We start from the raw sequence: 26,941 nt of genomic DNA, 5'->3' as shown, positions 1-26,941 counted from the left end.
AGTATGAGTAATGCACTCTGCCCTCCATCAGACCTAGAGGATGATCTTAAGACAGTTAGCTAGTCCTGCCAGTCAGACTGCATTACATTCTGCATATGTTATGCCATTAACTAGACTTAAGATTATGTTGTCACACAAGGTAGAAATAAGGCACAATGGATTTAAAGATGACTGATCTCTCCATTACGGGAAATGGCAAAATCATTTATGAAATGAATGAATCATTACAGCCACTGACTGAATAATCAGAGTTCACAGTGACTGCTAATGAGAAGTTGAACTCAAGTTCAAGCATCACTTTAGTGAATATGAAACATTTTAGTGCCATCTCGATAAGCCATTATAGGCATCATAGTTTCTTCTTTTCTCTTATTTCTACTACTTATTTCAGATTCCAAAGCTTTTCGTGACATCAGTTTTTGTTTTTAAGTGGATGAGTTTTGATCCTAGGATCCCTATTGAACTTCAGAAGCTGGACCACAGTGGCTGAAATGGGGGGTGTGAAGCCAGGGATAGCTTGCCAAGAACATGTACGGCTCTCCATTATAGTCTATAGAAGTTAAAAACCACAAAAAAGCCAAATGCAGCTTCACCTGTGCATAGATATGAGTAATCTTTATGTATAACTCTTCCATTACTGAAATATATCCTGAATGTGAAAGTTTGCACTAAATTTCAGGCTGTACTTTCCATTATTTCATTCATTTTCAGACTCCGGTTTTACGGTTTGAACAGACTTATGAAGGCATTTCCCTCTAGTAATAAGTTAAATCAAAAGGCTGCCCTCCCTAGCACTAATGTATTAGCATAGCTTCATCCCTGTACTGCTTCTGCCTTCTAATACAGTTGCAAAAAATATGCATTTAGGCTGGGCTCACATGAGCATAAGTTTACCGTGTATTATGCTTCTGTGATACGCAGTAATTCGCATGCAATCAAATACTGTTTCCCCAAAAATGAGACCTATACCAAAAATAAGCACTACCTTGATTTTTTGGGAGGCTTGAAATATAAGCCCTACCCCCAAAAATAAGCCCTATGTACACTACATTAGGAAAACAGAGCTAAATTACCTAGCAGGCGCTATCCCGTTCCGTCCCGCTACTCTCCAGAGCCGCAAAGTACCCACAGTCCTCAGAGCTCGTACATCTCGTTCTCATTATGGGCATCAATAAATCCCGCCACCAGGAAGCGATAGCTGTGATTTTAGTTTTTAGACTAATCAGTGCAGTGCTGGATGAACCAATGCGATGGCTGTGATTGGTTCATCCAGAGCTGCATTGATTGGCTGAGCAGCGGTCGAAGAACCAATCAACAGATATTGCTTTGTGGAGGTGGAATTTTTAAAGTGTCTGGCCGCAGCTCAGTTAATTCATTAATCCCACCTCAACAATGTGATGGTTGTTGATTGGCTGAGCAGTGGTCGAAGAACTAATCAATGCAGCGCTGGATGAACCAAAGCGATGGCTGTGATTTGGTTTATTCAATGCTGCATTGATTGGCTGAGCAGCTGTCAAAGAACTAATCACAGCCATCACTTCCTGGAGGCGAAATTTATGAATTCCGTAACCAGGAAGTGATGTTATACGATCGGCCAAGGACTATAGGAGTGCCGGACCTGCAGCCAGAGGGACACGGACCTGTAACGAGCCTGCTATGTGAGTAATATAATATCCTCCAAAAATAAGACCTAGTGCCTCTTTTGGAGCAAAAATTTATGACAGGGTCTTATTTTCAGAGGAAACATGGTACATTGCCTTATGATATACTCACATTTGCTATATGCATTGTGTAATACATGAGTGCCAATGCAACGGAGTGCTACATGTATATTCTTGTGTTGTAAATTAAGGGTTAAAATTCGAGCAGCTCAGAATCACTGACATGTCACACAGCATTTTGTGAAAAGCTGGCTGCACACACAATTAGTTCGGATCTCACATTTCTTCTTTACTGTACTGCGGATGGTCCTCTCGGTGAGCCGTTGGACATGCACAGTACAGTTTTTTTTGTTTTTTCTTTAAATCACGGCTTTTCTAATGTCGTCACTAGGCGATGATGCGGTACCCGGGCCGTGGGTCAGATGGCTTCCATTGACTTCATTGGAAGCCATCTGTGCAGAATCCACACTGAGAGCATGCAGCGTTTTGGTTTTTTTTCTTCCGGGAATGGAAAATTGCAATAAATTTAAGTTTGTGGACAGGAAAAAAATGCTAATCTATAGCATACTATGGGCAATATTTGCTGCGGCACCTGGAGGTGGATGCCCGCTCTGGATTCTGCAATTCAAATCCGGCCGTGTGCAGCCAGCCTAAATCGCAAGTGATTCCATTTATTTGTTAACCAGACAAACTATTTATAGTCCTTTAAGAAAAATGCATTGAAAGTAAGACTAAAAGTCACCTGATTTGACGTATACACAACTTATTAAACCTCTTTATTACTGCTTATTAAACTTGGCACCAGCAGTGATGATTTTCTGTAGTCACGTTTGCTCACGGTCTGAGATTGTTAATTGGTAATCTATAAATGTTCCTAAACTTAGTTAATATTTTCATAAAAATACAGGTATAGAAGATCAAATAAAGTAAAACACATGATAGAACTTTTTATTAAGCAGAGTACATTTTTAAAACAAAGTCCATCTTTAGTCGGTCTGGCTCCACATTTGTGTGAGTTAAGGTCAATCGAAGCTTTTTTTTCTTTTAGGCCTTGTAGACATCTGATTGTCCTGTTCATATGAAGACATGTCAAGTAAGTTACAGAAAATGGAGTGGGAAACAAGATGGTCTTCAAACACTATGGTTTTTTTCACATAAGCGCAAAAAACACAGCTTGTTCTATTTTTGCCACATATTTGGTGCACTAAAGCCTATTGTTCTCTATGGGAGCATAATGAACGCCGCCCATATGGAATTACATTGCGTACGGGAGGCGTTAAGACGCACCATTGCGAAGCGACTGTGGGGAATTTAAAACAGAAAAAGAACCCAGGAAGCCTGCGCATGACGGCGTGCGTGAAATACGCTGTCATGCACATTTTAATATCCCTGCCATGCATGGCAATAGGGCGACGCTCCAGTGGTAAAACCATGTGTGATAACAAAATGGTAGGAAATTGTTTGCTTTCAATTTAGGACCAAATTTACTATAAACACATCAGTACAAAGGCGTTTAACCTTTAACACTGTTTTTCTATACATAGTTAATCTCCAGTTGACTTGAGCTGTGTAATTTCACTAATACGTGGATTAGTAAAGCAATTTTTGATTACTATGGTCTTGTGTTCCAATCAGCCATAATAATAATAAACCCGTCTGCCTAATATTGTGGACCCCACAATACCTCAAGATGTTCTGTGGTATCTGCCTGTACTGTACGGGTGCTTTGATATGGGACAGAATATTCTGCCAGAATGCAGATTTTTGACACTGAATTTCTGGCAGAATTCAGATATTTTTAATTTCACACCTCATACATGCAATTTTTTTCCACATTGTGGGATATTTTCTAATATTTTGTACCTGTATAATAGAGCCCTAAGTAGCAAGTGGGGACTTCATGAATCAGATTTTTTTTCTCCAGCACCTCCCACTGATCCTTAATCCGATTGTGATCTGGGCAAGAAAAAGTAGATGCTGAGTAAAGGTCGATTTGAGTAAAGGTCGCCATGATGTGGTAGATGGGTGCGCATGTTTTGATCAAAGTATGTGCTAAGAACTTTAGGTTTTTAGTAAATAGGCTGTGCAGTTTTATTCAGATATTAACCATGTGCAAGTGCTGAAGCGTGTGTTTTTTGCTACTGTATTTGTTGCAGCCATGGCTCGTGTGCATGTGATTTGCAGGAAGTGCTGACTGAATCTGTTGTATTTGTGGAGGAGTGGCTGTCTTGGCTGCGGTGTACCATATTTTCCCAGCGTGTCTTAAGCCTTTTAGATTACATAGCCTGGATCCTGCTTTCCTTGAATAATTTGAGGTTTGAGCTCAGAGAGGCAAGTCTGTGAGTAGGTTCCCATCTGAGTAAGGCGGGCTCACACAAACGTATTTGCATTGTGTATTTTACGATAACTTGCGGGCATTCAAATGTATTGACTTGTGCTGTCTCACTCCCACTTGGGTATATGCATTGCATATTACGTGCATGTACAAAGGAATGCAGCATGTTCCATTTTACCACGTATTACGTGCGTGAGCCCTGTTGATCTCCATGGGTGTGTTCAGAATGCAGTGCATATGCAATTACATTATGTATGTACAAGGTTTTTTATGCACGTTGCTAGGAAACCTGATAATGTATAAATGATCTGGCATACTCAACTCTGCTAGATTAGCCTTCTTGTTTATGATTATGGGATAACTACTCCCCCAGCCTGTACCCACCACCGCTGTTGTATCGCAGAGTCCTCATTCCACACAGGCTTTTATTGCCGAGCGTTGGGAGTTGGTGAGGCAGTCTCCAACAAAAGGCACGTGTGTATGCTGCAGCTAATCAACAGCTACCTTCAGCCGGTGAATAAGGGCAGCGTTTTTGTGTGACCCCTTGTTGTATCGTTAATAATAGCCTCCTGGAAATGTAGTTTTGCGTTGTACGGAGACACCAGCACTGTAGGAGCCAACACGAAAAGCAGATTGAAGAAAGCTCCCCCCACCCCACCCCCTCGAAAAAAATACAAAAAAAAGCCCTATGCAGCACCTCTGCTCCTACACTCCTTTTGAATGTTTACAAATAAATACCTTGTTTTTATTGTGTTTTTTTTAAAGAAGACTGTATTTAGTTTTGTTTTCTTTTTTTAAACATTTTATTTATTTTCCTGAGTGATCAAAAAAAAAGTATAATTGGGTATTACTTTATAATACCGCCATATTATGAAAATAAAAACATTTTAAAAAAGGTATGTTAAATGGCATTTTGATTTTAAGGAAAACCTTGCATAACTTGGCTATGTTATATAAGCTCGCAACCCACGTCAACTGTCCTCATGGTCTTGAGTCCCTACCAAAAAAAAATGGAAGCCAGTATAAAAAAACTTAGTTTAGAGAGTCCAGATCATCAGGCTTCTTGGATAGTCCATCTGCCATGGAACTTTTCACTGAGGAGTCTAAGTAGTCTGCAAAGAGGCCTCTAACTTAGTGTAAATGATGCTGGCCTACGCTGTGGGTTCTGAACCACTGTAACATATTGTGAGGTTGCTGGAACTGGATGATCGATCACAGTCCAAACCATGTCATTGATCTGGCAAAAATTGTGCACAACCACACCAGCTTTAATTACCGCACACACATTCTTAGGTTCCATATTAAATAATGTAGATAGTCAGGTGCTTGAGCGGAGGAGGGACATAGGCTGTACCTAATGTGCACTTTATTACATTATCACATGATGCTACATCGTATAATGCTAGGTGTGCTAATAGACACCCCTCATGTGGTATGTTATTGTATGTCAGACTTTTGTTACCTTTTGGTAAAATTGATTACAATACTAAGGCCTCCTGCACACAACCGGGTCAGATCCGGCATGTGGGATCTGACTGTGCCTGGCCGGTGACCCTGCTTACCTGTCCGGATTCTTCTTCATCTGTACTGCGAAAGCGCCGGCCATCGCGCATGCACAGTACAGATTATGCTGCGCCATCACTAGGCGATAATACGTATCCCTCGACCTTTTTGCGATGATTGCTGAAGGGGCGGGGACCGGTCGGCTTCCGTTGACTTCAGTGGAAGTCGTTCAGGCGAAAACCTCAGAGAAATGGAGCATTCTGCGTTTTTGTTTTTTTTATCGCCGTTGATATCCACTTGTGCGCAAGATGCAGCGGTTCTCCACAAAAGGCTATAGGCAGTATTTGCTGCCGAGTCCAGAGGCAGCCGCCGGCCCTGGTTTCCGCAAATCAAATACGCCTGTGTGCAGGAGCCCTTAGATTGTCTCGTAGTGGATGTCATTGTGAAAACATTTCTGTGAAGAACCACCAGCTGCATCCCCTGCGTGCTTAATATCCTCTTGATAACAAGTTTTACATAAATACCATGACCTTCATGAGCGTCACATTGTTTATTCTCCTGGGGGCTGTTACTAAAATACATTGGCGACCTGGAAAGCACATGTCAGAAAATGGAACACCAATTGATGTATCAGTATCTTTGGTGCAGATTGTATGCTGTAATTGGCATCTTTTTTAATAACACTTATGCATTAGAACATTAAGTGCCTCTGTAGAGTGTATTTTACTGACAACGTAGGATTATATGAACAAAGTAACGGTTAACCCTTTAATAGCCAGTCTTCAGGCTTTTTTGTTTTCATTCTTGCTATTCATTAGCGATGACTGACTTTTGTTTGTTTTATTTTTTTGGCTGTTATAGTATTTTGAGGGCTTGTCTTTTGCAGGACAAATTATATATATATATATTTTTAATGGTACTATTTAATTTACCTCTTTATATTGAAAAACCTTTTGAAAATATTTGTGTGCTAAAATGGAAAAAAATAAAATATAGCTGTGCAATTTTCAGGGCTTTGCTTTTGTGGCATCTATGGTGCAATAAATTAATGTTTTAAATGTATTCTATGGGTCAGTAGGACTTTATGATTGTGGCAATACCACATTTATATTTTATGGTTTGCTAAAGTTTTTATTTATTTTTTTAAACAAAAGTTTGTCACCATTTTTTGAGCCCCGTAACATTTTGATAAAGCTCTTGGAAAGCTTATTTTTGCAGGACAAACTACAGTTGTGGCTAAATGTGATTTTTTTTTTTTTTTTTCAATCACATTTCATTGAGTTTTATGGTGGAGATGGCAGTTTTTAGTACTGTATATGAATATACTAATATAAGTTTTTTATAATTCTCTCCTGGTGGTCTGGAGAAAAGGAATTGTCAATGTCTGCAACGTTTGAACTGTAGGTGGGTGGGTAAAGGGTGTAGTTAAAAGCCAACCAAAATCTGCAGTGGAATCCACACATCACTTTATTGCAGATTTCTATCACAGTTTTTACTTACTGCATTGCAAGTAATGAAATCTGCTGTAAAAATCCATCACATTTTCGCGACACAGCATGCTGTGGTTTTACTGCAGAACTCGGGCTGACGTTTTTTTTTTTTTTCTCAGGTAGTAATGCAAATGGTTAGAGTTGTGATGTGCTTGAACGGTCTTGTCACCTGAGGCATTAAAGGTGGTTCTATCCTTGGCCTAGAAAAAGGCTTTTGGGCTATAAAGTATAGTATGTAGTGGACCTCTTTTTCTGCTTGTGTGGAGTTTGTTGACCCATAGCCATGCCTTTTCGACATCTAGTTTACATAGTTTGCGTGGGAGGAGCATTCTTGGAATGCAAGAAGCTGGTCTTATTGACAAATTGCCTGCCAGCTGGGTCTTTTTAACCAGACTGTTAGGAGGTGTTGGGACCAGTGGATGTGTGAGGGCACATATCAGGATGCCTTTGACAGACCATCAATGGAGATGATCGTCTGAACATCGAACAAGCACCAGCAGTTCCAGCTGTTCCATTGTCCGCCATCCAGAGACAGGTGGCACCATTGTTACAGGCCCCTGTGTCAGTCCAAAACATCTCCAACCACTTGGTTGAAGGACATTTTGTCTCACAGCACCCATTACATATACTGCCTTTGACACTCGGCCACCTTCGCTTCCATTTGCAGTGGTATTATGAATGACAAAACAGGTCTGCCATGCAGTGGAACCAAGTTGTCTTCAGTGATGAATCCAGGTTTAGCTTGGGCACCGACGATGGTTGTGTTTGTGTCTGGAGAACAAACAGTGAGGGCCTCAATCCTGCCTTTGCTGTGCAGCGGCACACTGTCCCCACTGCTGGTGTGATGGACTGTGGGGGTCCATAGCATACAAGTTATTAGGTCACCCCTATTACTGGCACAAGGGACAATGACAGCTCAGTGATATGTTCAGGACATCCTTCAGCCACATGTTCTTCTCATGGCAGAAATGCCTTCTAAGAGGCATTTTTCAGCAGGATAATGATCGGCCACACACAGCAAGGGTGTCACAGGAATGTCTCCTCAACACTGCTTCACTTCCGTGGTTTGCCTGGTCACCAGATTTATCACAAATAGTCCCATACATGTTCTATCTTGGATGTCAACTTCGACTGCCTGTTAACTTAGGTTATGGCGCTGTAGGAAAGTGTGATGTTTACTTTCTATACCTTTCAATACTTGAACACACAGATAAAACCTGTTAGCAGATTAACATGGTAGGAAGTGCATTGGTATTGCGGCAAAGTCAGAAGATGGGTCTCATAGGGATTCAAAAGTAAGAGGCAGTGTCTTGCCAGTCAGACCTACATGGCTCTGCATGTAACATCTTCATTCACTTAGCCTTCGCCTTTCCCTCAGTAGTTCATTGTTGCTTGGAAGAACATGCCAATGACATGAACAGCAAACACCCTTGCAGGGCAGTTATATGTTTTGCTTAGCTGGCGGTAAACTTAGCCAATTTAAACCAAGCAGAGTAGCCATTTAAAACATGGGGTGGTAAGTCAGCTTGGGCCTCTGAATAGCTAATCAAATAGATTAGTATTTCGCAAACTGCATTCCTCGACACTCCCCAACAGCTCAGATTTTCAGTATTGTACCGGTGATTGTCAGTGCACCAGACATTGCCACGGGTGTTCTACATACAGGATATCCTCAAATAGTGACCTTTTGGGGGATGGGGTGCGTGAGAACTGAAGTTTGGGTAATGCTGATATAAATGGGTTTTAGACAACCCCAGGCTCCTAAAGGATAATGCAATCTAGCTGAAGCCACAGATCATGTCTTTGTCAGAATCCCCAGGGCTAATCAAGCTGCCAACAGAGGTAAAGCATTACCTGGCACTAGGGACGTGTGTGTGTGTGTGTGTGGTGTGTGTGTTTTTTTAACCCCTTAAGGACATGGCCTATTTTGGGCTCAAGGACACAACGATTTTTGGCGGATTTTAATCTCCATTTTTCAAAAGCCATAACTTTTTTATTTTTTCATCAACATGGCCGTATAAGGGCTTGTTTTTCGCGTGGCAAACTGTAGTTTTTATTGGTGCTATTTTTGGGTACTTAGACTATATTGTAAAACTTTTAATAGTTTTAATTTTTTTTTATGATCGCAGGGAGAGAACGCATCAGTTATGCCATAAATTTTATTCTTTTTTTTAAAGCGCTAATTATGCAGCATAAATGCCACAATACATTTTTTCCGTGGGTCGGTACAATTACAACTATACCAAAATTCCATTTTTTTTATTTTTTTTTTTAGGTTTTTCCACTTTTCTGCAATAAAAACCCTTTTTTTGGAAATCTTCTTTTTTTTTTTTTTCTTTTCTAAATCGCTGCATTTAAAGTCCTATAACTTTTTATTTTTATTTTTTTTCCCATGGACGAAGCTCTGTGAGGGCTTATTTTCGTGAGACAAGCTTAGTTTTTATTGGTACCATTTTGGGGTACATAGGTTTTTTTTTTTTTATTACTTTTATTGTGTGTTTTTGGGAGGCAAAATGCAGAATTTAGCATTTTTGCATCATTTTTAGCGTTTTTTTTAAGCTTTTTGCTGTGCAGGATAAAAAGCATGTTCAACTTATTGTACATGTCATTATGGACACTATGATGCCAAATACGTGTTATTTTTTTATGGTAATATGAGAAAAGCCCCAAAAACTTTTTTTTTTTTTTTTTTACAATTTTTATTTTTTGTGCATTTATTTTGATCTTTTTTTTAGACAATTTGTGTCCCTCTGGGGGCCTTGCATCATAGCACCTATGATCGCTATGATAAGGCATTGCAGGACTTCTCTCCTGCAATGCCTTATCGCTTATTACAGCAATCATTGGCAATGGTAATACAGATCCTGTAGGTGGCGTCCTGTTACCTTGGCAACCACCCAGGCTCTCTGCAATTATATCGTGAGAGCCTGATAGCATCACAGAAGGGGTTAACAGCAGGTGGGGGGCGCATCTCTAATGCACCACCTCTGTTGCAGTGGGAGGGTGGCTACGTGAAATCCCTTATGCTCTCTCACTATCCACATGGCATAAGGGAGGGAAGGGGTTAAGACCACGTTTGTACATCAGCACTTTCCCACAAACTATTTTCTGTTGTTGATTTTGGCCACCTTCAAAGAGCTATAATTACTTTTGTTGCAAGACTAGTTGCATTTTTAATGGTGCCATTTAATGTACTAGCACCATTCTTTGGCTTTAAGTTTTATGCCATTCATGCTGTGGTGAAAATAACTTACGATTTTTTTGCATGTAAGTATGATTATGACAGTAGCAAATAAAAGTAACTTTACTGCTTTTAAAGAGAAACTTGAGAAATGGATGTCAAATGGTAATGCTTAAGACATAAGTATCTGACTCAAAGCTATAAGTTGGATAAAAGTGTTCTGAAAACTCTAGCTTAAATGGCATCTAACACATGACAGAATTTCCAACATCAACAACTCCTATCCTAAAATATGCTGAAGAGGTTATGTTTCCCCCCCCCCCCCCCCCCCCCCCCCCCCCATCGGACCATTCAAGATGTCAAATTAGACAGGTGTCTAACTTCCAATCCATTCGAAAACCAATTGGGCCTATATCAAGCTCAATCTAAAAATCAGCGTATGTAAATCTTGACAATATAATTTATAATCCGTTTTACGTTTATTCATTTACAGTACATACTATATTCATCTTATATTTATACTAAAAGAATAAATTCTCTAGTATGTGTGTTTGCCAAATGTTACTCAGTGTGACTGCCTGAGTGGGCACAGCCAGTCTTCAGAGTTGGGTGACAAACTACCTTTAGGCTAGGGTCACACAGGGCGGATTTGTTGCGGTTTTGCTGCGGTTTTTCCATTGCGGTTTTGACGCAGAAGAACTGTTTCTGCGGCAAAACTGCTTCAAAGGTTAATTTGGGCTTGCGGATTTTCGTGCGGAAAAATCCGCAAGCGTTTTTTTCCGCAGTGCTTTTTTACTTTTGTCGCGTATTTGGTGCGGTTTTGGCTGCGTCCATAGAGGTCTATGGACAAAAAAGCGCTGCGGAAATGACCAAAGAATGAACATGCTGCATCTTTTAAAACCGCGATGCAGTTGCATTTCCGCACTGCGGCTGTGCGGAAAAAATCCATCCTGTCAGAACAGCTTTTTGGCAAATCTCATTTGTGCTGCATTGCACTGCAAACGCAGCGGTTTTGCCGCAGTGCGGATATGCAACGGCAATCCGCGGCAAAACCGCGGCAAATCTGCCCTGTGTGACCCCAGCCTTATCGTAACATTTCACTGACATAAGAAAATTAGTTTAAGATTTTATTGCTAAAACTCTGCAACTTTTTGCACCAGCAGAATGTTGCAACCCCTGTTTATATATTACTTAAGGTGGTTAGAAATAAATGACATTGTTGATGAAGATTTCTATTTAAAACAAATACAGTACTTTTGAGACATTAGGCTATAATTTTATCCTAAATTTCTATTTTTCTTCTACTAGGTATTGCATCTATGACAGTCCCAGTATACATTGCAGAAGCTGCACCACCGCATTTGAGAGGAAGATTGGTCACAATTAACACCCTCTTCATCACAGGCGGACAGTTCTTTGCAGCAGTTGTGGATGGTGCTTTTAGTTACCTTCCCAGAGATGGATGGAGGTTCGTAATGAAATAGAATTGCTCAAAAGGTTAATAATTCTCTCTAATATTGAATTTCACAAGTAATGTGAATATATTTGTGAATGTTAATGCCATTTTACTCTTGCATGCCGTTACTTTGATTCTGATCAGTTTCAGCAGGGATTCTCTTGAGGGATCATCTGGATTTCATGATATGATAGACCGATGGTGACCCTGGTCTTGCAGTGATTAGTATGCTCGAACAGAAGTTACATGGCTTGTCCTGGTAGGCTTACCATACAGTTGCAAATTATAGTGAAGAGTCAGCTAGCTGATTGAATAGAGATGCAGAATGTTTTCATATAGTTACTGTGCTTACAGAATGGAAAATGACTGCATACCACCAGATCATCATGGCACGTTGTGGTCAGGTTACCAGCCTTTTTCTAAAAGTCCTTCAGAAGTCTACTGACTGCCGTATAAATGTAAGTCCTAGAATAGAAATAATTGTGCCCAGGCAGACAATTGATTTTTAAGATATTTTATTTTAGTATACAAAGACAGAGCTCATGTTCCATACACTGGAGCTCGAGCTACAAATGGGTTCTAGAAATAGTTGCGTAACGTTGCCATTGCTATTTTTACTTCTGTCCTTTGAATGAAAGGTGTATTTAAAGTGAGCTGTTGCAAGTTCTAATTAGTGAGTAAAAGGGTGTGTACAAATATAGATATTCATTTATATGCGTGTGTATGTATAATAATTTTACAGCCAACTTTACAAGTTTTTATGGGGATGCATGTTACTGGAGCTGCAGTGTTCCGAAATCACAAGCCAATAATGTTTGCATAATACAGCTGTAAATCACCTACTGTGTAACCCAAGCCCCTGATATGACATGAAGCAAAATGATTAATTCCTGGTTTATGGCACTTTTAATGTGAATGTAATAGATTTCATTTCTTCTAAAGAGAACATCTATTCATCATTTCAGGATGTCTAAATTGTTTGATTTTTCAACATTGTTTTCTGAAATTCACTTCACAAATCCAGCTTAATGTCGCAAACAATATTCCCTATTTGTAATCCACAGAATTGACAGCTGCTTTATCTGAGCTCTTACCAGACTATTCAGCATAAAACACATGATATTCCGGGGACCTTTTCCCATTTCTTAAGTGTATTAGTTAAGAGATAAGCATGGCTTTAAGAAAGGGATCAATTAATCACAGCTTGATTCCCTTTGAACACTCTATTCGTTTTTCGAATATTGAAACTGAACATAGCCTTTGTAAGAGGACAACAACATTTAAAATGCTGGTTTAAACCAGAACAATGCAGTTTGCATGAATCTATGACCTGCATACTCTATTTGCTTTATGGTGAAAAGACAGCCAGCTAGCAACAACTGATGGGTATTGGTGGCCTCCCTGTGCTGTAGGAGAGGAAAAAAATGTTCATGCTAATGTGTGTACGATTATCGCTTTATACAAAAGGGCAAATAAATGTTTATACTCGCGAGTTCTGGTACACGTGATCGAGATCTTGCAAACGGGCAGCCAAAATTCCCCTTCCAAGAGGCATTTTGGTTGTTAAAGAAAATTGGAAATAAAAAAGGTTCTGCGCACTTGAACTGTAAAGCATAAACCAGACTTATCACAAAAGGTTCAAGAAAAAAAGAGCAGCACTTACTCGAGAGGAGGGGTGGGGGATATGATGTCCAGAAATCCCCCTCCTAGAAGTGTCGACTCCTTGTGTCAAATAGAAACCATGTCCCAGCCGCATCAACGGGATAACATACAATTCTTTATTCCCCCTGCTCTCGAGTAAGTGCCGATCTCTTTTTCTTGAACTTTTTGTGAGAAGTCTGGTTTATGCTTTACAGTTCAAGAGCGCAGAACCTTTTTTTATTTACAGTTTTCTTCAATTTTCTTCTTGGGGGAGATTCTCTGTGTAGAGAAACCCACAATTGTTTCTGCAGCTCTCCCCATTATTATAGGACGTGAACTGTTCAGCAAATAACTAATTGGTGCCCTGAAACCGCTTTCTAAACGTTTGTTTGTACATTATGGTTGTGGCCCTTAAGAGCCCAAAATAACTAGTGGCAAAGACACTTGAAATCGGGGCATTGGGTAGACTTAACTGTATAATAAAATATAAATTTACACTAGGCTGTGCTTCTGTTAATGAAAAATAGCATTTAATCTAGTTTAACCCCTTAGTGACCAAGCCTGTTTGTGCCTTAAAGGAGATGTCTCGAGGAAGCAGTGATTTTTTTTTTTTGCCCAGTCCCCCTAATTAAACATACATTACTAAGCCCCCCTGTAAATTACTTTCCTAGCTGGTTTCTACTTACCGTTCCAGCGTTTCAGCAACTTATAAAAGTTTCCCCAAGATGGCCGCCGGCTCTTTCCCCGTCGCTCGCTGCAGCCCGACGTGCGCGCTCCCGAGACGCTGCCAGCTGTGTCTCCATGGCAACCGGACGCCAAGCAGCCGCCGACCGGACGCCCCGCAGCCGCCGACCAGTCACCCACCGCCAGGCAGAAGGTAACCGGCGCTAGCCCCCCCCCCCCATCACAGCGGCAGCCCCCCCCGGTGCAGCGACAGCCCCCCCGGCCTAGCGCTAGTTCCCCCATCACATCGGCAGCCCCCCCGGCGCAGCGACAGCCCCCCCCCCGGCCTAGCGCTAGTTCCCCCATCACAGCGGCAGCCCCCCCGGCCTAGCGCTAGTTCCCCCATCACAGCGACAGCCCCCCCCGGCGCAGCGACAGCCCCCCCGGCCTAGCGCTAGTTCCCCCATCACATCGGCAGCCCCCCCGGCGCAGCGACAGCCCCCCCCGGCCTAGCGCTAGTTCCCCCATCACAGCGGCAGCCCCCCCCCGGCCTAGCGCTAGTTCCCCCATCACAGCGGCAGCCCCCCCGGCGCAGCGACAGCCCCCCCGGCCTAGCGCTAGTTCCCCCATCACAGCGGCAGCCCCCCGGCGCAGCGCCAGCCCCCCCCCGGCCCAGCGCTAGTTCCCCCGGCGCCAGCCCCCCCCCGGCGCAGCCCGGCGCAGCGGCAGCCCCCCCCGACCCATCACTTACCTGGGACGCTTCTCGGGGCTGCTGGGCTGGGCTGGGCTTCTCCGCTGGGCAGCTCCAGTTTCTGCACCTTCCTCTAACAGAGAAAGGTACAGAATGGCCGCTCCAGCGCGCTCCCGAGCAGTGACAGCTCGTCTGCGCATGCGCAGAAGAGCTGTAGCGGGGAGCACACTGAAGCGGCTCGTGCTGAATGGAGAAGACCGGACTGCGCAAGCGCGTCTAAAAAAGCAAGCTGCCGGCGAATTTAGACGGAACCATGGAGACGAGGACGCTAGCAACGGAGCAGGTAAGTGGAATAACTTCTGTATGGCTCATATTTAATGCACGATGTATATTACAAAGTGCATTAATATGGCCATACGGAAGTGTATACCCCCACTTTGTTTCGCGAGACCACCCCTTTAATGACCGAACCAAATTTGGGAAATCTCACATGTGTCATTTTGACATAGAATAACTCCATATACCTCCATGGTATGTAGGTCAAGATACTCTTGACATGGTATCTACCTTGCATACAGGTAGTTTAGCATTGCGTAATCCGAAGCGGGTGTCCGCTTCCAGATTCTGCAGCAAATATCTCCCATAGCATGCTATTGCAACACGTGTTTTCCTCTACAAGAGCAGAAATCAGTTGTGAGTTTTCTGCTTGCCAAAGAAAGATCGCAGCAAGCTCTTTTACTGTGTAGATTCTGCATGGATGGCTTCCATTGAAGCTAATGGAAGCCATCCGACCCGCGGACCTTCCGCAATAAAATTGCGGAAGGGTCGCAGATTCCACATCATTGCTTAGCACCGAAGCAGAAAAGATGGGATTTAAAAGGGAAAAAAAAAAGAAACTGTACTGCGCATGTCCGATAGTCTGCCGTGGATGCTGGCTGGGCACAGGGTCGGATTCTAATGTGGGCTCCCGCATTCTGAATCCGACCCAGTCGTGTGCAGCTGGACTTATAAGAACCGAATTGAAGTTTGTTTTTCTGAATGTTTATTACATAGAATATTGGTAAATATAGTTTTATAACTTTCTAAACTGTACCTAGCAGAAGTAAGGCAAATACACCCATGTATTGTGATAAACAGCATGCCTGCTGTGGCATTTAAATACACCTCTTTGTCATATGGCGAAACATCCTATTTATTTAAATGAGACATGAATATGGATAACTGCCTACCCATGAGCAGAAATCTTTGTGACTCATTTATTTGGCTTGCATTTATTTTCCTTGGCATTGAAATATCTGTTTGTGAAACTCTTTATTTTTATGGAACCTTGTATTCTTTTGTAGCATTCTAAATGTAAAGTCTTTACCTTGGACTTTCCAAGGCACTCAGACTATCCTCAGTTCATACAAGCAAGTTACCGTAAATACATATGAATCTTCTTTAAAAAAAATGCATTAATAAAAAGTGCGGTCTTTACTGGCTGTTTTCTGAGTTTTACAAAATGACCTTTTTTATTTCTGAAAGTAACTAGTCCATATACATATGCTTTGAAAAATGTTTTGTAGTGTTAGTAGTAATACAGTAATCTCAATTAGAACATAGTTAAAGGTGTATTCCCATTCCAGCGTTTCATGGATGAAATGAAAAAAACATTGCTGTTTCCCCGACCATCTCGCCGGGTGTTACGGAAACGGCCAAGGCGTCAGCTTTATGCTGTTTCCGTAACTCCCACTGAAGTGAATAGGCGTTACGTAAACTGAATAGTACAGCGTGTTACAGAAAAGGTGTAGTGCACTATTACTCTAACACCCATTCACTTCAGTGGGAGTTACAGAACTGCATAAATCTGCTGGCCCAGCTGCTTCCATAACATCTGGAGAGGTGAACGAAAATGGCCATTGGTTTATCATCTTGTCCATGAAACGCTGAGATGGGGCAACCTCCTTAACCTTTTCCAATCCACTGTCTGACGTCTGAAGACGTTTTGATTTAAGGTTGTACAGCTCCGATGTTGGAAGATGACCGTCTTACTGTATATTGCCAGCATCTCTGCTGTCGGAACCTATCAAACATGTCACCTCATGCAGTACTGGCTTTAGCCAGCATAAAACGCTGTTGTATAACAGAAGAAAGAGTAAGCCCCCTAGGAAAACCAGGAGACAAATAGGATTGGAAAGGGTTAATGTTGCTTATATAAGGGCAGACTAGATGGACCATGTGATCTTTTTCTGTTATCAATTTCTTTTCAAGTTTTTCTATGTTTCTATTAAAGTTATTTTTGACTGTTAACATGAAAAAGAAAACTTAGAAATGGTTTGTCTGCCATACTTTACCTATCATCAGGCTAGACAGCCTATCATGCATGTCAGTTTTTAGCAGAAGTAATACAAATAGTTATACTCTATTGAGGCCCTGTGTTTTGAATGGACAATATTCTGTTTAGGTCACTCCCCTTAAATGGGTTGTGCTAAGATGGCATCCATATTAGAGTATATGAACGTCACAAAGGGGATTCTTCCACTCGGGTCCCCCAATCTATGGTTGGAATGCATGGACCAAGTACTGTCCTTGTAATTGCATTAGGGTTGTTCATGTGAATGTTTGTCTCGTTATAATATATTTCCCTTCAGGTTTTACTGCAGGAGAAACATCTAGGTGGTCGCAGCTATTGCTTGAATATCCCTGCCAGCGGACATATTTACCTAATATGCTAATACAAAGCTATACTATGGTAGTAGGTACCCACTCCACTTCCCGGCAGAATGCAGAGGCAGATTGCTATATGGAGGAGCATTGCAGAAGTGCAACTTACTGATAAACGGCCACTCTTTCACCTACAGATATAGGGGGGGGGGGGGGGGTGGCTGCGTAGCATTAAACTTGCACATAGATAAGGCATACAAAGGGTGCCAAGTCCCACTACTGATACATATAATACACTACACAGGCTTACAACCTTTAATGATGCCACATATTATTAAGCCCGGCGGTTTGCCCTGCATCTCAAGTGAGCCACACACGACTGAAATCCCAGGCTCCCCAGCATCTAAAGGCAAACAATGTCTGCAAAAAAGCGATAAATAAGCGTTGTTAGTTAATATTTTGGCCAAAATACATAAGTTTGCAAGCCCACGACAAGGGTCCTCATTACACTAACGTTTACAAACAAAATGTCTTATGTATGTGCAAGTATTATGTAGTGTCCCGTAGGGTGATTCCAAACACATGGCATGCGCTGAGGAGCTGGGGGGTAAGATGCTGCTTTATCACGGCGGCACTTACCACGCTCCCTCCCGGAGGGACGCACGCAGCCGAGGCCAAGGCAACGCTGGGCCTCTTCAGAACACCCTTGGGATAGGGATGCCCAATAAACAGTAGGACAGAAGTTTGTAACGGGTGACGCCACCATTCCGTAGTATAGTACCTCAAGTTCCTGGGAACGGTCAGGGCCTGGAAATAACTTTACTTGAAACTTCAGCAGTACAAGACACAAATGACAAGTTTGGAAAGTACTGGAATTAGATAAAACAAAGTACCTCCACACGGCAGACCCAGACTTTAGGCAAGAATGACAAGAAAGTTTTGCACAGAGCATCTACATAAGACAGACATGTATGACATTTATGGAGGGGGCCAGGAAAGCATGTACTGGGCCACTATAGTTATACTAAGCAGCCTCTCCCCCCCAATATGTGGTAGATATGTGAGTGACTGTTCATCAGTATCTTGTACTTGTGCAATGCGTCCCTATATCAGTCTGCCTCTGTATTCTGCTGGGAAGTGGTGTTTGTACCTGCCCTTTGTATCTTTCTATTAGTATATAGGTAAATATGGTGGTTGGCAGTGATATTTCAGTTGATATCTCCCTTTACAGTGCTAGGTTTGCAGCATTTACTGGCAATATCAACTGTTTCTTAGGATGCTGAGGGTAGTAGGGGGAGCGATCAGTGGTTTGCCCTGAGCCCAGCATTCTGAAAGCACATGTTGGCACAACAGCCTTTAGTGGTTAACACGTATGGTTGATTTGGGGGGGGTGGAAAGGGTGTGTTTGTCTCCACTAATAGTGGATACACCAACAAAGGTTTTTGTAAATTCTGCAGAAGCCTAATGCAGTGACTTTATGGGTGTCATATTAGGGCTCCGTATTATACGAGTTGTAATATGCCTGCATGGCAAGGCCCTTACCAATATGAGTTGAAGAATGTATGATAGATAGATTAGATATTTCTTGTGTGGCCCCCAGATAATATTGGTAAGGGCTTTTCCATGCAGGCATATTGCAACTTCGTATAATACTAGGGCTACCCAGTGACTTTGGCCACATGACCAAAGATTGCAGTGTAGTGCAGAGACATCGTACTGCCATTGAACTCAACAGAGTTGCAATGTAAGTCACAGGTTGTCTTGAGCCAGGGATGCAGAAGATGCGGTTGCACCCAGGCCCATAAGGCATCTCTTCTCCATATAGGGAGCCCAGGTACTATTAATAAAGCATTATATTTGGGGGCCCTATTACAGATTTTGTGTTAGGGCCCAGAAGCTTTGAGTTATGCCTCTGTCTTTGACACAAAGTACAAGCATGTTGGATTTTTTTGGGACCATGGTGTTTCAGTCTCTGCAACTTGCACTGCTCAATGGCAGTACGATGATGCAGCATTACACAGTAATCTTTGGTCATGTGGCCAAAGTCTGCGTAGCCCTAGCCTTAGAAAAACCGTGAACAAGAACGGTGTTCATGGAAATACATTACGATGGAAGCCCCCGTTGTCCTTTTTAAAAGAAAAAAAAAATATACCTCATCTTAAATTTATCTGAGACCACTTAGATATTCTACAATGCTTCTGGGAAAATGTTTTATGGACCGATGAGAAAAAAGTGGAACTTTTTGGCACAAATCTACAACAGTGTGTTTGGAGAAAAAGAACAATGCACACAAACGCCAGAACTTCATCCCAACTGTGAAACATGGTGGACTGAGTTTCATGCTTTGGGTCTGCTCTGCTGCCTCAGGGACTAGAAGCTTTACCATCATTAAGAAAAGATGAATCCTAAGGTGTATCAGAACATTTTACAGGATAATCGAAGAACAGTCATCTATGACCTTTAGCAGAATAAACATTGAATGATGCAACAAGGTGATGGCCTAAAGCACACAATTACATCTGCTAAAGAAAGATAGTAAAATTATTTGTTTTGGAATGGCTAAGTAAGTGTCAGAGCTGACGCCGTGGTGTGATGAATCCTTGTTAATTCAGGTTGAATGGGTTTTTCAGGGAAAATACTATTGCCCAACGATGACGCTGCAATTACACGGGGGTTGGAGTGGAAGCAGCAGAAGTCTCCGCCCCGACCTCTGTGTAGTGGCCGGCAATTGTAACTGCAAGTGTGACTCATTAAAATCAATGTGAGCTGCTGTTATTGTAGGCACGGCTTGTGTTGATTTCATTGAGAGTCGCGGTTGAAGTTACAAGCACCAGTAACTACATAGAGGTCGGAGCAGAAACTTCCACTGCTTCTGCTCCTACCCCTGTGTAATCGTGCACCTGTTGACAGCACCATAATCAGCTGATTGGTTGTGGTCCAAAGCAATGGACCCCAACCGATCAACTATTGATGACCTAGCTTGAAAATAAATCATCAATAGTATTTTCCCCGGAAAACCCCCTTAAGTCTTCTTTTTCCTTACCTTGTCATTGTCAATTAAATTATTTCCCATATGTGATATTTTTGAACGGCTTATTTTTTGCACTTGGGCTTTTTGACAACACTTTAGAGGGTATATGACCTAATTGGTGTCTTCTGTGGATTCTTATCCGTGGCTCAGTTTTTCCTGTAGTTACATAGTAACATAGTATGCAAGGCTGAAAAAAGACGAATATCCATCCAGCTCAGCCTGTTTTCCCCCCCCCCCCCCCCCCCCCTGCTTGTTGATCCATAGGAAGGCAAAAAAAACCCCAAAGAGGTAGATGCCAATTTACCCCATTTGGTGGAAAAAAATTCCTTCCCGATTCCATTACGGCAGTCAGAATAGTCCATAGATCAACATTTGAAAGGTCCTACCTGACTCCAGAACCCAGAACAACAAAAATACCCCTCTGGTTATTTAATGTCTATACCCTGCAATGTTGTAGCGCTCTATAAAGACATCTAGTCCCCTCTTAAACTCCTCCATTGATTTTGCCATCACCACTTCCTCAGGCAGAGAGTTTCATAATCTCACTGCTCTTACAGCAAAGAACCCCCTTCTGTGTTGGTGATGAAACCTTCTTTCCTCTAAATGTAAAGGATGCCCTCTTGTTACCATTTGACTCCTGGGTATAAAAAGATTATGCTAATCTTTTTAATATATTTTTTTAAGGTGATTATAGTAAATATTTTTTTTCCCTTTTATGTCCTGCCTATGGATGCCTATAGAAGTACTTAAGTATTCACAAGAGTTATGAAGGTTACAAGATGGCGACTAAACATTTTTATAAGACTACCTACCATTTTTATAGCATCATGTAGGCTATAAAAACACCCACCCCAATAAGAAAAGAGCAAAAAAAACACCCTTTTTTCTTTTTTTTCCCCCCATTCCATCCCACTTGGAGATTCTTAGAAAAAATATTTTTCAATACAGTTCTACAGTCTGTAAAATTGTACCACTAAAAATACAGGTTACTGCAATAAACAAGCCCTCATGTAGCTATATCACCCAATTTACTTCTGCACGCTAAAGAAAGTTTTAATATAAACTTTTTTTTTCTTGCATCGCCATATTCAGAGACATAACACATACTTATGGTATTGGTACTCTATACAAACCTGGTCCTCCCCTATGCATAGTAGGTGTGTGGGTGCTTGTTCAGCAGTATTTTGCACCCGTGCTAACTCCCCATTATAGCACTTTTGCCTTCAGCATGGTACAAGGAACTGGTACTTTGTATCTGCCCTTGTGTCAGTAAGTATTCTCAGAATTCCCCAAATCTTAGTCCAATCAAGCATCTGTGGGATATGCTGGAAAAATAAGTCTCCATGGAAGCCATGCCTTTCAACTTACAGAACTTAAAGGGAACCCTGTTATCATGTTTGAGCTCTATAAACGGTTATGTGGCTCTAACATCAGGGAGCTATGATGATACTCACTGGGATACTCACTCTAATGCTGTATGTGCGGAGGAACTATTCGGGCACACCATTCAGGAAAAAGCGACCCTATGACTATCAAACACAGCTTCCGGTTCCATCGCGTTTGAGTCTCACAACATACCGGGTTTCCCCAAAAATAGGTCCTACCCGATAGTAAGACCTATTGGGCTTTCAGGGGAGGCTTGAAATATAAAGCCTCCCCAGAAAATAGCACCTAGCTAAAGTGCCCCCCCCCCCAAAAAAATCAATACTCACCTGGTCCGTGGCATGCCGATGGTCTCAGCGCTGTGGTAAACTTCATCCTCCTTGTCTCACAGCTGAGCTTCTGAGCTCAACAAGCCAATCACAGCACTCACTTTGCTGGAGGCGGGGTATTCAAAGCCTTATCACCAGCAGAAGCTCTGCTGTGAAACGACGAGGACAAAGTTTACCGCAGCGCCACCGGAGACCATCGGGAGGAATCCGGACGCCGTGGACCAGGTGAGTATAAGGCCCACCCTCCGAAAATAAGCCACTGTGCCCTTTTTGGGGCAAAAAATAATATAAGACAGTGTGTTATTTTTGGGGAAACACAGTAGTTAACAGACTAAAACATGATGACAGGTTGCTTTTAAAAGAGGACGACTTGGGTTGCTATTGCAGTCATACTCGGAATGATGTGCTTGCAATACCAATCTGGCCCACTGCAAAGTGTACAGAGCTGTCTGCTTTTGGCTCTGTACTCTGCCACAGTGGCCTGCAAGCAGCTGATTATCTGGGGTGCCAAGCTGTGGATTCCCACCCATCAACTGTTGATAACCTCTTTTGAATGATTTGTTTCTAACCTCTTGGTGCCAGTTTATCTATCCATCCATCGATTTAGCGGAGTCATCAGTTAACTTTGTCCATCATAATGCTCAGTTAAGACAATTTATTATTTTGATATTCTAATTTATTATGTAAAATGTGAGGCTCTCCAATATTGGACAAGCTCACCTACATTACCTATAAAGGTATAAATTATGATCTGTTATGTCCAGTATAGATAGATGTGAAGTTTAACAGCTGAATTATAGTATTAAACTGGAGGTGTTTAAAGGTCTTTAGTGACAAAGCCATGGGACAAAACCCAATAAAATATGATCCGTATACTCAGTGGGGTTTGGGAGCTAAGATATCTTGAAGAAAAAAAATTTACCAAAGTTTGCCACTAGGGAAATATTTGGCGCTGTAGAAGTGTTTAGATATAGGAGTACATCACAATTTTTGGCTAGATTTGGGACCAGATTGTTTACTGTACAATGACTTCTCATGTTAGGAAAAACCTATAGATATGGTTCAATGTGTGCTCCTTGCACATGTTCAATGAATTTGTTACCACTTCGCTGATGATGTTTAACCAGCATGATGTGTTCAGAGTCCTAGTACTGCAGTTGTACTTTACTGGTCTTAATAACAGATTGACAGAATACTTTCACCAGCTGCATTTACTGTACACACCACACCATTCACGTAAAGCACCAAAAAATTCTCAACATTAGGTACATTTTTTTCCTTCAAGAAATCTAAACCTCCTACCCCACTAAGGTATACACACCAGCTTTCATTGGGTTCTCCCCCATAGTTTGTTCGCTACAAAGCTTCTAGTTTAATTCTGATCACCCTATAGATACAGCTTTCTAATTGTTTTCCTCTGTATTTTACAGATACATGCTTGGCCTTTCAGCCGCCCCAGCTATACTCCAGTTCTTTGGTTTTCTTTTTCTACCAGAAAGTCCACGTTGGCTTATTCAGAAAGGCCAAACGCAAAAGGCAAGAAGAGTTTTATCTCAAATCCGAGGAGTTCAAACCATTGATGAAGAGTATGATAGTATAAAGAACAGCATTGATGAAGAAGAGAAGGAAGTGGGTGCAGGTAACGGCCTTTTTTTCTTTTTGTATTAATTTTCTATAATTGCTAAAAGTAATTTAGCGTTTACTTCATTCAAAATACAGGTGCAGCGCTTTTTATTTATTTTGCTCAGTGGATACTTCACAATATACTGTACATTCATTAATGACCGAACACAATCTGCACATCTTTTGTCAACTGGCAGAGGATTTCATAATATCTTCAATGTACAATACCCAGGGTAAAGGTTTGGAAAGCTAGAAAGAAGCAGAATAACAGCAGAAAATTGACCTATGGAAACTCCAGTGTCAAGGCTTTTTATCTAATAAAGAACATGCCTCACTGTTAAGTTAGAAAAGGTCAATCTGACAATTAGTAGTGGGGAAAAGTTTCATTTGGATGCCAATACAATTGATATCCTTGCCTCTTCCAGAAAGCAGTATGCTGTTTATCAAGCTACAAAAGGTTTTGTGTAAGGGCAAAAATGCATCTGGACACGGATGCTTGCAAAAAGGCAACAAATGTCCAAAACGGAGTCTTTCCATACATACAAGTCATATAGGTAAAATACAGGATTTCACATATATCATAAGTGGCAAAAGATCTCTGATCTCACGGTTAACACTCTGTGCTGCAATTAAGTCTGATTTTTACTGTACAAGTGGGATCCCTTATACAAGTGACTTCCAGGGCTGGTGACCAATAATATGCCATAAACAGTGTCTGTATATTTTTAGAAAGCAATTTCAATTTGTTTCAGTTTATGGTATCCACTATGAAAATGCAACCTTCATTTAAGTGCATTATTACTCTGACTAATTTCTTCGGAAAAAGGTGGAAAACCCTAAAGGGAGCTACCCCCTATACTACTACTACTACTACTACTACTACTACTACTACTACTACTACTATTTTGTCATTAACAAAGAAACGGACAAACTATATAGGGATTATGATATCGCACGTCTCTGATAGAGATGGTCCACATCAATGCCATAATGCACTGAATAGGGTAGTAGAGACTTCACAATCTAAAAATTACCGACCACCACTCAGGCATGTTTCACTTGACCACCGATGCCTGCATTCTGTGACTGCTATTCCAATAATTTGTCTAATCCATTCGGGTAAGTAGCTAACTATGTTGTGTGCAGATTTCCTTTATCCTATAATTGTACACTAAAGGCACGTGTACAAACTACAATATGTCTTTCCAAAAAACAAGACCCCATATTTCTGTATTGATGCAGAATAAGGTATAAATAAGTTATTAGTTCCTGAATGGCAATATGAAAAAATATAATTGTCGTTCTGATGGACAAAAATGACCCAGCCCTTTTTAAAAAGGGGCCTTTAGAGTTATAGTATTTATTTATCATGTATAATGTTGATAAGGAATTTATTCAACATGGCAGAGAATAGGCAGAACTGGCTGGACACAGCAGGCCTTTTATTCAGCTTTAGGGTGAATGCGGATGGCCGGGTCGGATTCCGACTGCGAGATTCTAGCAGTAGGATGCGACCCATTCCCCTGCATTGACCTGTGGCTAACCTGTCCGGCGTCTTTGCTCTGCTCTGTGGATGTGCCGGCTGGCGCACAGTAACACATGCGCAGTGCAGAGCCTCACACTGAAATAGGACATACACGATTTTGTTACGGTGCGAGTTTTCACGTGGTCAAATTGCGGCTGTCTGCATAGGATTGCATAAACTAATGCAATCCTATGGCAGTTCTGTGCGAAATCATGCCTTGGAATTTCCACCCGTGTGCATTCAGCTTTAAGGCCCTTTCACATGGGCGGATAATCTAGCTGTGCTAATTACCATTGACCAACAATAAGCATGCTGGACAGTGCTCATGCCCTCCATTTCAGGAGTAGGTTATCTGCTCTATGGAGATGACAGATTAACACAATAGTTAATTCGTTCCCCTACCACTGAATAACTGGTTACATGAGAAGATGTGCAGCGGACCAGAGAGTGTTTTTATGCTTGTCTAAACGACAGTCAGCTCAGGAACAAGCGTTTGAGTGTTTGGCTGATCGATTATTTTAAACTTGGTCCTGTTGTCTAGCAAATAAGCGTTCATGGGAATGTTCACAGTAAAAAAAAAAATAGCATAGCGGGCAGGAGAGCATTCCAGCCCATCTGCCTCCATTCAAAATAAACAGGTAAATAAATAGTGATACTGCCTGTTTATGCTGACCGATTCATCATTGAGTTTTCTGCATGCAGAAACTAAGGGACGAACAAGAAGCAAACAAATTCATTTGTCATTCTGTAGGGGCATGCATTTACACTGAATGATATCGCTCGTACTCTGGATGCGGGAATCTGAACAATTTATCGGCCCATGTAAAGGCTGCAGCATGAACGAAGAACCGCACACAATATGCCTCAGGGTGGCTTCACACGAGCGTATGCCGTACATAGGTGCGCACAAAAGTGCCCACCCACGTACGTGCACAAACACGCATGAATGCAGGTCCGTGCCTATTGCCTTTTAATGGGTCTGCGTCTGCTGCCGCAACCCCATTGCAAGCAATGGGCTGCCAGCAACCCTTGCAGTGGTTTTTGGGGAAGGGCTTTAAAGATAAGCCCTTCCCTGAAAATCATCCCTAAAATGTGGTAAAGATAAAAAAAAAATTATACTCACCTCTCCTCAGCTACCGAAGCTCAGATGCGTCTACACTGTCTTCTCCCTGCACTGCTCTGAAGCTCTTTCAGCCAATCACAGGCAGCTCGCAGCCAACTTCTTTGAATGACAGCTGAGTGCGGCCTGTGATTGATCACAGCCCTCAGCCAATCAGTCAGTGCTTGGCCATTTATTCAATTCTATGAATGGCCAGGTGTGCTGCCTGTGATTGGCTGAGTGCTGTGACCAATCACAGGCAGCACTCAGCTGTCATTCAATGAATGGCTGAGAGCTGCCTGTGATTGGCTGAATGCTCAGCCAATCAGATACAGCCCTTTCAGCAGGCGGGGATTTTAAATCCCCACCTGCTGAAAGGGCTCCAGAGCAGTGCAGGGAGAAGATGGGCTAGACGCGCCAAGTCCCGGCAGCTGAGGAGAGGCAAGTAAAATTTATTTTTTTAAAAATTTTTAACACATTCTAGGGATGATTTTCAGGGAAGGGCTTATATTTGAAGCCCTTCCCTGAAAATCCCTGCAGGGCTTGCCAGCAGTCCATTGCTTTCAATGGGACTGCAGAAGTGCCGATCCCATTGAAAGCAATGGGAGAACATTGCGATCCTTTGTCACAGCTGTGACAGCTGTGGCGGGGGATTCTTTACTCCCCGTAGAGAAAGAAATCCTCTGC

At 42.0% G+C, this 26,941-nt stretch overlaps 1 protein-coding gene across 2 annotated transcripts in view; it reads left to right on the top strand.

Annotated features, from left to right (window-relative positions):
* Window positions 1–26,941, top strand: part of SLC2A13 (solute carrier family 2 member 13) — a 167,032-nt gene that overhangs the window by 35,958 nt on the left and 104,133 nt on the right. For both annotated transcript variants that reach the window (XM_066591914.1, XM_066591913.1), the window contains exons 2-3: window positions 11,479–11,638; window positions 23,438–23,646. In XM_066591914.1, coding sequence (XP_066448011.1) covers window positions 11,479–11,638; window positions 23,438–23,646 — 369 coding nt within the window. The remainder of the gene's footprint in view (window positions 1–11,478; window positions 11,639–23,437; window positions 23,647–26,941) is intronic.

The sequence above is a fragment of the Eleutherodactylus coqui genome, chromosome 2, assembly GCF_035609145.1.
Source record: "Eleutherodactylus coqui strain aEleCoq1 chromosome 2, aEleCoq1.hap1, whole genome shotgun sequence".
NCBI classification, from domain to species: Eukaryota; Metazoa; Chordata; class Amphibia; order Anura; family Eleutherodactylidae; genus Eleutherodactylus; species Eleutherodactylus coqui.
This window is presented reverse-complemented; position numbering and strand designations above follow the sequence as displayed.